Raw genomic sequence first — 13,802 nt, 5'->3', positions numbered from 1 at the left:
TTCATCACCAGAGTTATTTTTATAGAAGGGCTTATAGTATTGAGACTACATTACTAGGAGTGTAAGACTGTGGTGTGAGTAAACAACAACATCCCTAATTATCTGTTTTCCTTGAAAACTCACCCACACAGAAGGTAAGGAAACCCTGCCTCTTCCAAAGGAACCTACTTACCTGACAAACAGGGAAAAGACAAGTTGACGAAAACAACAACAAAAGACAGCCCAGCACCTAACAACAATAACCCCCTTCTGCACCCTCCAAATCTGCTTTCTACTCTGGAGCACACTGTTATCAAATATCATAAATTTAAATTGCTTATGCTGCATTTATATTGCCAAGGCCTTTATTCAAAGCATACTACCACAGATTGCAAAGATTTTGGATAACTACACACACTCATAGAACACTAACAAAATTAGAGCATTCAATCAACTCAGCATTCTGCAACATCAGTAATAAACCCTCCCCTCCCAAACTCATTTAAAATGGACCAATAAATACACATGGAAGTGGCGTATTTTTCCCAAACTTAACATTTTTACAAGGAAGTTTAACAGAAAGTACATACCATGAGATACTGTCTGGCAAGACAGACAGACTCAATTGTGCCCTGGAGGTAGACAGTGGATTTCTTCTGTGGGTTACTAGGGTCAGGAAAGTGGATCTGAGCACCAGTCCTCTGCATGATATGCTTGATGTTACTTCCATTTCGACCCATCATAAAGAGATGATGCTGTGCTGCAATGTCTAGTTGTGTGCTCACAGGGATTGCAGAAGCCAAGCTCCCAGCTAGGTGTTCTAGAAGCATGGCTGTTCCTTCCTGCAGGGGTAAATGCAGGAGACTGGTTAAGCAGTGCCCACAGGCATACAAAACAATGCTTCATCTGATGGTTTCCGTATCCATCATGCACTTCACATCCAAGGTAAAGAAATTTCGGTTTTGTTTAAAAACCTGATTGATTTGTAACAGGGTAAGATAGGAACTAACCGTTACCCACTATTTCTGTTCTATAACAAAATGCAGAGTTTAATTGCCGTTATTAAAGGTAAACAGGAAGACATCAAATTGCCTGAGCCCAGTGGAATTTCTGTGCTCGTAAACAGCAGTAAGGAAGCCAAGTGAGACATAACTGGGTAGGTACGCTTCCAAAATGTTTGTCTTTCAGTTTTGGCCCAAAACATTCTTACAGGCTTGAGATATAACCGTATGAGACCGTATCAATCTGTCACAGTGGCAGTCATTAACAACTTACTAATTTTATTATGATAAATAGCCTCCTGGCTGTTCCTTTACTTTCACGTTAAATTCACATCTCCCAGTCCTGGGAGATTTGCAAGATAAGTTTGATTAACTACCATGGCAAGTTTCAAAGTTATGTATACGACCATGAAAATATTGAAGTGTTGAGGATTTTTATTGATATATAAGTTTGTTTTTTTTTTTTATTATTATTATTATTATTTATGGACATTGGTAGGATTAGGACCTATTCCAGAATTGCTGCAGACCCAAAGAGGTATGCAACACGAAAAAAAAACCTTATCACAATGTCAGATTCTAAACTTAAAATTATTTCCTCCACATTTTTATGCTTTACCAACATCAGTTTAATTAAAAAAAAAAATAGTAGTTAGACTTTAAAAGTGATTATATGATAACATGTACAGATAAGGCAAGATATAATGTTAATACAGTGCTTAAAGTCTAAATTATGAATATTTCTAAAATGCAGAAGCTTGCTTAGGAAGACACATTACCTTCACAGCACTAGTGTTATTTTGTGACCCTCTGACAATGACTGTAGCACCATACATTCGAGACCGTTGTTTAAAGGAAACTGAAATATTGTATGTCTGAGATATATGCTGAATTGTGGGAGAATTAGGATCTGGGATTGGTTGCAGAATTCCAGCAATAGGCAATTCAAACATGAGTACCAATGGAAGCAGCTCCTAGAACATTAAAAAGAAAATATCAAAAACCTAAGTCATTCAGTGAAATTACCACAACGTGCTTACTGAATCATAATGTATCAGTCAGTGATAATTAAATTGATATAATACACTCTATGCAGCATCCATTTGTAAAAACTTTATCTTGCGTTCAAAAAAGGCACTGCTTTTCCAAGGAAACAAGTTTTGTTTTGTTTTGTTTTCCCTCATGTTGTTTGTTTACTTTGGGTGGAGTTTTTTTCTTTGTTTTTGATCCAAAATAACAGAGTCTTTTGCAATTATGCAGCAGTCAAAGTTCATTGCCTGTATTTATCCACATGGACCTATAGACATCAATATTTGTGAACATTCACAGGGAAGCTTCTTCTCTGTCATGGATTAATTAGAGCTCTGAAGTCAGTTACGAAGCTGCATACCATTGGTTTCTTTCATGACTGTCAAGACCGAAGATTTATGTGACACACCTGACTACAGTTGTGAAAAAATCCATTTATTGGACTTAGTATCCATGCCACAATGCACATACAATCAAAACTAGAAAGCGAAGACAAGAAAGTGCTGTGAGTAGAGAAACAAATCAAACTCCAAGTTACTTAAACGGTTAAAATTAAAAAGGTTGCAGTTGCTTTTCTTAACTCAGATTCACACCGGATGGCTGAGCTCCTACAGACCATCTCTGGAGTGTAAATTAAGATGCAATTTTAAGTACAATATGGGATACTTTACTTCATGCTTGTACTGTAGACTCTGCGTTCAAGGTCCACCTCGGACTAGTTAAAGATTTTGCCAGAACGTGAATCACTTTTTGTAATACCCTTTGCATATTACTCATACAAATCCTCACACTTGTTCTTATATTTTTGCTGTCAGAGGACAGAGCAAGACAACGTTGGGGTTCTCAAACCTCTACTGCAATATTTTCCTTTAAGGTGTTTTCACAGGAACGTTATACTGAAATAGGCTATTACCCGAATTCTAACTCTTGCAGACTCCACTCCAGCTGGCTGTCCTGCAATAGACACCTGGAAAAGTAAGGATATAGAAAATATTGCATCACATTTTCAAGTGAGGCATTTGAAAATACATTCAAATACCTATGTTCTCTTTAAGTATCAACATATCACATCTGGTGACATCCTAAGTGTTGTCTGAACAGTAGATAAAAATTTAATTCTGTTAAAAAGAAGAAACTTATCTATAAATGTTGTAGCATGTTAGGTTACGTAAGCTTAACCAACTAGAAGAAATTTATCAAATGATCAACACAGCAGTTTGGATCAAATAGTAGAATTACTATTGTATGCAGGAGCTCAATAATCAACAAAAAATGTTTTCTTGGATGTTTTGAAACCATCATGTTTTGCTGAACAGCCACTGGGATGCACAAGACGGATTCTAAATACTAGGATGAAAGATTTGAAGGTTAACTTTTCTCTAATGTTAGCTTTACAAAAGATATCCAAATCAGGTACAATGACTTATTAGAATAAACTATTAGAATAGAACATTCATTTTTGCTAGCTATCCATCAACTTTAGTGTTCAAAAAAAGTTGCATCATGAGCCAAAAGCACCAAGAAATTACATATGTGCTAAGCAAGTCAAGATTTGAAGAAAAAAGATGTACAAAGGCTTTACTTTTCATACTGTTTCTCTAGTAGAACGCTCACACTAAGTTGTTGATTTCTGTACACTCAAAATAACTTCAGTTGAAAAAATAAAATGACTCACAAATCATCATAAACTGTTCCCACTCGTTTATCAAGTTTTGTTTATTTAGGAAGTCCCATGCTTTCCAAAAAGTGTAAATATAAATCTTACTTTCCTGAACAGGAATTCACTACCCCTCTCCACCCCCCCCAAAGAAAACCAAATAAGTAAAAGAAGTTTAGAAAAGTCATATTTCATATTCTCAGCATCTACATTATAAATAAGTTTAAATACATATATTTATTAATTAAGATACACTCGTTTTTATAAAAATAAAAGCTATATACACACGCACACACTTACTTGGTTGCTTTTTTCCGCTTGATTATTCCTATTTGAATCTGGAAAATGAATATGGCATCCGGTTTCCTCCATCACCTTTTTAATATTATTGCCACCTTTACCTATCACATGAGAATGTTCTGTATGCGAAACATCCATCTTCAAGGTTACCCGGTTGCTCTGGAAATCAAACAACCATGATTAGATTTATTAAGTGCAGAACCTGAGTATTTTATAATAATTTAGCTTCAAGAATGACATTGAAAATTGCATTTCCAAGCATTTTTCTAGTGGCTTAGCTTCTGCTCAAGTAAGACGCTTTTAATATGGATAAGAATCAGAAGCTAAATCATTAATATTTTCTTTCCAATATGGAAATATGGAAATTAAGGTACATCTTCAAAAATAATGTCTAAAGCTTTTAAAACATGCCCCAGATTTTATGAACAGTGACTTCAATGTCCTTCTGCAATCCACTCTAATTTGTTTGAATCCTGTGGTGTTTCAATTGCAGTCACACACACCTGACTGATCTGAAAGGATCATATGATGACAAGTTCAGAAAAAATCAGAAAGCCAAAGGACCTAAAAATAACCTTTCTTCCACCCTAAGCCAACACACCAAATTTTTCTGGTGCATCAATTTTTGAAATATACAGGTAATGTTATTAAGAATAGCTGTAGACGCTACCTGTTAACAATAGACCTAATAGTTACTCAAAAAACCACACCTTTCACTGGTGAGCTCCTTTTGGCAATCTGTTTTGAGTACCAAAGAGCTGGCATACAACTATGCAGAAGCTGCATACACTGTTCCTGAAAAACTTGCCATTAGATGAAATAAAAATTTGATATAAGACTCTTGGCCAAATACTAGAAATCTCAAATTCTGGTCTGGATTTTTAAATTAGATGCTTACTGTAATATTTAACACCAAGTTGTAAAAGTGTTCCTAAAATTAAATTTCAAGCATAACTAGCATTTTGAAGTCCATTAATAAAATTATTTTCTTTTTAAAAGTGTCTCATCATTTATATCAGAAGTAGCCAATATTGCCAATGAAAGACATCAGAAAAATCCTCCTTTTGAGAAAGAACATTTGTCTTCAGGAACGTTATCAAGAAGTTTGGGGATTAGAAGGGATGTTTAGCTTGCTTCTGCTTCCTACAATGGAACACAGACCATGTGAACTCACGTCACTTCTAACCTGAGTACCTGCCAGTTTCCAGAAGTCTCCAGAATGAGTAGTTCTCAGAGTTCTCTGTATTCTCTGTTTTTCATTTTCCTCCCCTGGGTAATCCAATCCAGCCCGGGTACTCCTGGGTGTGTGTCACTACCTACCACTGCTTGCTCACTCCCACTGCAGTAGTGCAGGGACCATGCAAGTTCTCCCAGGACACAGCACCATCTTCACATCTTCCCCAGACACAGAGGTATGCCTTTTGCCTCTTGACCAGGTCCTAAACATTTGGCTTTTCTTTGGGCAACGTGCAAACGCATCTGCCTTCTACATCCTCTTCTACATCAATTTCACCACAGATTTAGGGGTTAAGATGTCAAAGTAAATTTTTTCCTTACTTTTGTGTCCAGGACAGACATGATTTTCTCTTTAGCTTCTTTAACATTTTCCTTTTTTCCAGAAACTTTAATATGGGGATCTATAAAAGAAATAGATACTTGTAAGAAAAAACAAACAAGAAAATATGTCAAAACTTCCCTCACTATTTCAATAATCGCAATCTGAAAACAAAGCATTTTCAAATCTTCCAGAACCATTTGTACCCATTAACTATAGTTTATTGATAAATAGTACCACCAACCTTTGGGATTCAGCTAAAAAAAAAACAAAAAAAAAAAACAAAAAAAAAACATTTTTCAATACATTCACCCCCCACTAAGATTACTAAATGAGTTTATTAAATACGCTAACCAACTTTAAACAAATAAAACTCAAATGTCAAGTCCAAGTCTCAGTATTAAAAATATTAATCCGCAATGCAGATACGTAGCGAAGCCACCACGTCTTCTCAAAAAGTAGTAACAGAGAGGGCAAGCAAAGAGCATTTTGACAGCCTCACTTAAGCTTCTAATGGAGACAACATCTAAGAGGGGAAAAAACCAAAACCCTACCAAACCCTTAAGCATTACTACATTATTTAATTCATTCCTGCAAATATCCTCTTCAGTCTTAACTGGCAATAAAAAAGGTGCTCTGCCAGAAGCTTTCTAATTGAATCTATCAAATCAAATAATAAATCAAACCTCTGAAGTGTCCTGTATATGCATTAGGATTTTCTATTAAGCTAAATATCCAAGAGTAACACCAGCTGATAAAAGTTTTAGCCTTGTGAAACATAAAACTGCGGTTCCACAACACAAATCAGTCTGCATTATATCTTTCAGACCATTGTCTTTAAAAATGAGAACGTGTTGTGCTGAGCTAACACGCAGACTTTCACTTAAGTGGAGTATCAATCACTCCAAGTGTGAAAATCACACATTATAGCTGGTGTAGCAGCACCATCTGCTGTCCAGAAGCATAAAGTACCACAATGTAAAATTTATCAACATCAGACACCAGCCTCCACCCAAATCTCTCCGTCTCAGATACAGTTCTGCAGGTGGGATCTGGTCTGTTTCTCTTGCCCTAATTCTGGAATAAATTTCCTTTTTCTCCTGTGATGAGGTCAACTGCTTTCCTGAAAAAAATAAGCAACAAAGAAACCCTCTTCTAGCTAATGAATGATAAATTAATCTAATTCATTATGCTAAACACCTCACATAAAAGTAAATGTATGTAACTTGTATGTATTTTCAATGGCAGGAGAAAACAGTGTAACAACATATCTGCCTTTCCCATCATCTCAGCAACTGAAATAATTTCACTACTAAAGAAATGCCAAATAATACAACTTCAAATTGTAAACCTGTTGTATTCAATTGAAAACTGGGTATGTTTAAACTATGCCTGAATACTCTTCTGTTCCAACAATAAAAAACTAGGCTTTTACCACTGGCAAGTTTTGAACACATTCAGCTGGAGATACAGAAATACTGAACGAACAGCAGATTCACTGCCAATTCTCATGAAAGTCAGGAAAGTGCAGTATTTTCAGTTCTGAGAAGCAGATATCTTTCATTTTTTATTAAAAATAGAAAAACTGCAGTCGCTAAAACATGGTATGCGCACAGAACCTAACAGAAGCTCTGAAAATCTGCTGCTTCAGCCTTTTCACAACAAAGTATAAAAAAAGTAGTCTTGAGGGCAATTTTTCTTTTCTGTTTTAAGTTGACAGTAAGCCATGTGGTTCTAATGTGTTTAAGCTGTGAATGATATTTGAAGTGGATGTTGCAGGCAGAAATTCCCAGAAGCAGATTCTAGCACACGATGTATGCTCCAAATGCTCGTTAGAGGCAACCAGGAAAAACACAAAACCGAAGGAAGAACACTTTGGGCTGATTTGCAAATATTTGTAAGCCCTGTATTTTAATAGACATTTGGGTCTCAAGTATGAGAAGCATCTGGAATCACATCTAGCATCCCATAGCTTTTAGTACCAAAGAAAAGTATTACTAGTCTGTAATGCTATTTATTCATCCATAGGTGAAAATACATTTCAGGATGCTTTTTTTTTTTTTTTTTTTTTTTTTTTTTAAATCCTACCAGACTCCCCTTTTTTGTTAATACTGTCAGCTTCAGAAAACAACAACAACAACAAAAATCCTGTACTGGTGCACTTAAGCTTTCTTTGTTCTTTATAGTGGGGAAAAACAGCTCAATTCCTCACTTAAAAAACAAAAAACCCACTGATGCCAGCGACAATTCCAAAACATGCTAAGAAGTCTTTCAAAATTGGTCTTAAATGCCCTCTCCTTACTTGACGACTTCTCAATGACACAGTGGTTGGTAATGGATATGAAGCAACTTGTTTTTAAGTTACCCAAATTCCTCCTCTGAGGCTTGCTCAGTCTTTCCTTCAAGGAAATACAGTTTTGATATGACATCTCAATTGAAATCTTGCATTAAAAAAAAAAAAAAAAACCAACAACAACAACAAAAAAACAACTTAACTTTCAACAAACAGATTTTTGAATTGGCTTTGGAGGAGTTGCGAGTGCCCCGAAACGATGCCTGGCCTCCAGGCAAGCTGACAGATACCCACCCATGTGACACTGAACTGGCGCACAGAAACAGATCACTAATTCAGGAATTGCTTAAGAGTTCAGAGGGGCAATTAGATTAGATTAGCATCATTTTCTGTATATTACAGACATTTAAATTTCTTAAATATACCTCTCCAGGGAATCACTTAAATTGTTTACTTCGCAGTTCCTCTACAAAACATGACGAAGTGGAGAACTGTCTGCTCTAATGATTCATCAGTTTCAGCCTCCCAAACGTGTACCTGGTTTCTGTCATGTTTTTCACTTATATTCAGTGTTTCTTCTTCTACCTTTTTTTTTTCCCACTGAGATTCAAGAACAGTATTTTCTTCCAGGGAAGGTACCTATATGCAATCAAGTCACTCTATCGTTACAATCGTTTTTGTTTTTTTTTTTTTTGAGGCAAAGCCTAAATACTTGCTTGTCAAATCATTACAAACAAGCTAGAAAAGCTTTTTTTTGTTTGTTTGTTTTGTGTTTTCTTGGCTGAATAGTACACTTTCAAACTAAGAGATTTCCTATTTCTGTTTTTAAACACTATAGCAGGTTTACTAGAGGGAAATCAAAAGACAAGTTTCTCCCAGGCTTCCTGCAAGCCCAGGTACACAGTACAGACCAGGCTGCATTTGACCTGAAGTGTCTGCCAGCAGAGAAAATCCGTCACTACTGAAATCAGCATTTACCTGCTATTTCAACTTTTTTTGTTAATCCAGACTATTTGATGCGAAAGCCTGAAACTGCATAGTATCTATGAATTGTTTTCACTGAGTAGAATAAAATAGCATGCCATGTTTTTTTATGCATCAATACAGGGGAGTAATTAAAACATTGACTTCGGCTTCTTAAATATCTCCTGAAGCTGCTGCCATCAATACGGAGCCAAATACCTTAAAAATCTTTGTTCCAAACAGTTTCTGCTTTTTAGCTCCATAAACTCAGTGTTGGTCAGTAACTGCATATGGCAAGCAATACCCCTCTGCTATTTTATTTACATAAGCTGAGGTTGAACACAAAACTTTTCCATGCCACCTATTTTCTAACATGCAAGTATTTATTTCATGCATTTACAGTTACATTTTGAAGTTTATTAAAAAATTACTATCTTACCTCTATTGAGACAAAAAAACATTTGTTGGATAAAGCTATACACTTAATATTTGAAATACCTGCACAGTACAAACATCACAGTGCATTCTCATCAGACAAAGCCCAAAATAAGATAATTAGTACTGTTTGAAGTGTGAAGATGATTGTCAGGCAAAAAAAAAAAAGCAGAGCAGGTGTAACGAATCTATAATACTGTCAGGACAGATGAGCATAAAAATCACCCTCCTGCCAGTGTCTAGACTTAACTGATTCACTATAGCAGGTGCACGGGGTCTTAGCCTGCCAGAGACCACCACTTCATAAGGAGCAGGTTGACTACTTCCCACAGAGCTGGCTCTGGTGAGACTGGGACATCACAAGGTCATTTTTTGCCCAGATGACAACTGCATCCAATCATCAAGGTGCCTATTCCATCCTGAGGCTTCAGGATAACATTGGTTTGTGCACCTACCTCCCCCTGCCAAAACACTTTTGAACATATCAAATCTTAACCCCGTATTTATCAACTCTCCTGCCTGGAAGTATGCTTAAATATATGTATAATTACAGCAGAGAACAGATGCTTACTACGAAAATATGAAAAAAGAAAGCAGGCGCTGAATCTTTCCAACCTATCTGCCACATAGCACAAAGGCCTCAGAAGCAATCTGCATGCTGAAAACATGCAAAGCTCTAATACTTCACTACACGTGTACTATCACAACTGGAAAAGATTTTGACTTATAAAAAAAACATTTAATGTCTTGTAAAATGTGAAAAAATTGCTCTATGGTAATTTACCTTGTAATATATTTTGACATAAAGTATCTTCCGTAAGAATGGAAAAGACATTTTACTTTAACAGATTATTTTCCTTCAAGATTGGGGGAATGTTTATATAAAATAGAAAGCTAAAGTTGCACAACAGAAAATGCTGGAAGTTTTTCTCAACAGTCTTCATTTTGCCAGACTCCTGCCTTGAAGTGGCCTTTTATTGCTCCTCTCCTCAAATTCCTCATTCCACACTTTGGCAGAGTTTCCAGCTCCTCTGTCCACAGCTACACCAGCAAGCCTCCAGCTTTTTTGCTACTATTGTGTGCAGCATTTCTGTAAACAAAGTAAAATTCCTCCAAGCCAAAACACGTCTGTGCCAGTGCAAGCACATCTACACTAACTTCTGCCAGGCAAAAAGTATTTCAAATAATTAGACATCTAACTTGCAGGCCTCTACTGTAAATCAGACATTACATTTAACGGGCAAGCTCTTCAGACCACAACTATGCATCTAGCTTGTTTACAGGCTGAACAGACTTAAGTTACAGAAAATCCACTATTCTAAAATTAGCTGGGCAACTAGGCAACAGGAGGGCAGATGACAGTCATTCACAGTAAGCAGCTGATTAGGATCTGAATAGCCCATACGTATCACTGAATCCGAGCCATTTGAAGAAAAAAAAATACAGACTTAAGAGACCTGGCATTTTTAAGAAGTTATGAAAGTAGCAGCCCAGAACGTACTAGCAAAAATTCAAACTATATGAAGGGAAAAAAAGAGAAAGTCAAACCTACATATGGAAGTTGGTGTGTTCTCAAAAAGGAAGAGCATATTTACACTACAGCAACAAGATGAAACAGGTCTATAAACCACAGAATTAATCAAAAAAAGGTCAAGTAGAACTTACGATTAATACAGAAAAAAAGGATACTTAAATTGAAAAATATTTATTCAATGCTTTTAAATAAATTTGGAAATACTGCGTATAAAGTTGTTACAGTGGATATTCACTGGCTGAACAAGATGGATTGATGTCAATAGCTAAAATAGACTTGAAACAGGCTCAATCTATTCCCATGGAGAGCAGCATTAAGGAAAAAAGCATGCAGCAAATGCTCGTGATTAAGGGCATATGCAAATGAATTCAATGGAGTGAGAAAGGCAATTTGTCATTTGGGCACTTCTCGCTGTTGGCTGATCAGTTTAGAGGACTTCTCACACTCCCAATGTATTCACTTACCTCCCGGTATCTAAACCACAGAGGAAATCAAGCTACTGATACACTGAGGGAGAATGTGGGGGTCATTGCCTAGTGCAGACTTCCCTGTACCCGCAGATGTATCGCTTAATGCCACGAGGTTGGGCTTCTGGTTTAGTTTGTTCTTCCCCCCTGTAGTTGAAGTCAGCCTGCAGCATTGTCATATCTGAAGAAGATTTCAGCCGGCTAACTTGGGCATCATCAAAAGCCCAGCCAGAGCACCACAAAACTCAACATGGGCTGCAAGCAATTAACAGTGTCTTCAAAGCAGACATATCCTGAGGCTCTGGGCATTCTGGGGGATCTATTTGTTGTGGAGGAACAGCTGATTATGAAATGTCCTTGTGAAGAGCTAGAACCAATGCCTATATCCATGCATGTGTTTGAAAAGCTTTTTCTTCTCAGATCTTTTTGACTCTTAACTTTCCCTCTTCCTGGCATTTAACGCCAAGCCTTCTTTAGAATTTCTGTTCTACCTGGAGTGTGACAAGGAGAGGGAACAAAAACTGAGTATTTGTGGCACTGCCACAGCTCTTGCATTTCAGCTGTGGTTGTTCAGTCACCTGAAGAACATTAGATCTCAGAGCATTACCTGTCAGTCCTGCACTATAATGACTGTATGATGGTGAAGTCTGCTATCCCCTCCTTACTTCCCAGCATTTATACAAATACATGGATACACATGTACACGGGTGGGTCCACCTGACTGCTGATTCTTGAAGCAGGGGCTGGGTAAAGCAACCCTGACACGACACCCCCTCACTCCCCTCCAAACAATGAATTGAAGAAACACCGTGCAACTTCTGCTAGAGGTGAGAGCATCTTGTTTATCAGATTCCATAATATGCATTATATACAGGAGTTTAAACAAGAACTTTAAAAACTCTAGCAGGCTACTTCGAATAAAAGCTGTTTGATGTAACATTACTAATAAAAAGAAAAAACAAAATCAGGTGCACTTCTGCATCAAATCATAGCTGAATCCTACATTCAGATCTCCTAGCAGCCTTGAAATGTCACCACAGAAAACCAGAAATTAAAGTTCAGAAAGCCTAGAATTAAGTGACAATCAGCCAGACAAATCAGATAAGCTTAAAAAAGATTACCTGTACAATTTATTATATTTGGAGAAAACCTATTGATGACTGGATTCGGATCCAGTGACAGAGGAAATGAAGTTGAAAAGGCTTCTCTTAAAGCACAAGCAAAGAGGCAAGACAAGGGAGAGGTAACAGAACAGATGACAAATTGAACAGAAAGGTGACTGGATTTGAAGGGAGAAGGGGAAGGCCAAGGTGGAGAAGAAGACCTGAAAAGAAGAAATGAGAATGAATTAATTGTAGTCACCTGGAGAGTTCCATTTCAGACACACAATTTTCATCTCCGAGCACTTTTCTTAACATTAATTTCCTTATTTTACTTTTTCTAAACATAATTTTTAGGGACATTTTGTAACTGCATTCAGCCCAGGCCATCAATGCTGACACTTCTTGGACAGTTAGTTGATTTTCAGCCTTTCCCCTGAAAGGCCAGCCCAAGCAAGGCAGTCCCTCAGCAGGACCCAAGTCTGTTATGCCTTATTTTTCCAGTATGGAGCCAATGAATTCATGGCTCATTACTTAAATGTCTGTTGCCATTGTATCTCAAAGCACAAATGCAGAACCACAATGCTTGGGAAAGAAAATAAGAAATAGAGGAAAAAAATAGGAATTTAAGCCATCTCTTAAACTTAATACTATGAAAGACAGCACCATTATATTTTAACTGCACATATGGTCAAATTCAAGGTAACAATTCTGATGTATAAGCCTGGAAATCATTTTAGATTTTGTACACCCATACTCACAAAAAAAAAAAACAAACACAAAACAGTAATGGTGGCCATGCTTTGCTAAATAAAAGGGGAAAAACATTGTAACACCTGACTTGTCAGCCTAAATGCTAGCCTTAGGCTCAACCTGTTTTGCAAATTCTCCCACATCCAAATCCAACTACATTTACTTTGCATCTTTATGCCTGCAGGTTACTGCTGCTCCTTTTAATGCCTTATGGCTCTAGCTGACTGCATTCCACCGTGCGCCCTGTGTCTCACACAGCCATCGGGATACAGCATTAGCATTAATTTTGTGGTTGGAACAGGAGGATGCAGCCAGCCTTCCAGCAAAGAATACTGCACTGGTTACACCTGCGTGTACAGGACAAACACAACTCTCCTTCTGAGAATCCCCAAAAATCAAAGTGAATCAAAGACGGAACAAGCTGGTTCTTGACACTGCGCTGGACACTTGGTGGCTAAAGCCAAAAATAATTAAAGGTACCATTTTTGGTTACTATTACAAATATTCCCTCACTTCTGTTAGTACAATATTTCCACAGTGCAAAAAGCACATATCTCCCTTTCCTGGATTAAATTATTTAAAGGTTCTTCTTTTATCTGCATTTCTGAAGAACGTGGTGAGGATCTTCCTGCCCTCTCCTTACTGAGAGCAATGCCAAGTCCAACACAAAAAACAAACACCATTTGAACCACCTTCTTGAGAGCTAAGTAGCAGCAGCTCCAAGAAGTACATGGAA

General features: G+C 37.2%; 1 protein-coding gene across 1 annotated transcript in view; it reads right to left on the bottom strand.

The window, feature by feature from the left end:
• The window catches only part of BICC1 (BicC family RNA binding protein 1), a 97,581-nt gene that overhangs the window by 21,853 nt on the left and 61,926 nt on the right, over positions 1–13,802 (bottom strand). Inside the window, exons 4-8 of the mRNA XM_032191130.1 lie at positions 5,524–5,603; positions 3,967–4,125; positions 2,923–2,976; positions 1,760–1,954; positions 570–821 (exon numbers count right to left, since the gene is read on the bottom strand). Of these exons, the coding sequence (XP_032047021.1) occupies positions 570–821; positions 1,760–1,954; positions 2,923–2,976; positions 3,967–4,125; positions 5,524–5,603 (740 nt within the window). The remainder of the gene's footprint in view (positions 1–569; positions 822–1,759; positions 1,955–2,922; positions 2,977–3,966; positions 4,126–5,523; positions 5,604–13,802) is intronic.

This window comes from Aythya fuligula, chromosome 7 (genome assembly GCF_009819795.1).
Source record: "Aythya fuligula isolate bAytFul2 chromosome 7, bAytFul2.pri, whole genome shotgun sequence".
Classification (NCBI taxonomy): Eukaryota; Metazoa; Chordata; class Aves; order Anseriformes; family Anatidae; genus Aythya; species Aythya fuligula.
Note: the sequence above shows the minus strand (reverse complement) of the source record. Positions and strands in the feature narration are given on the sequence as shown.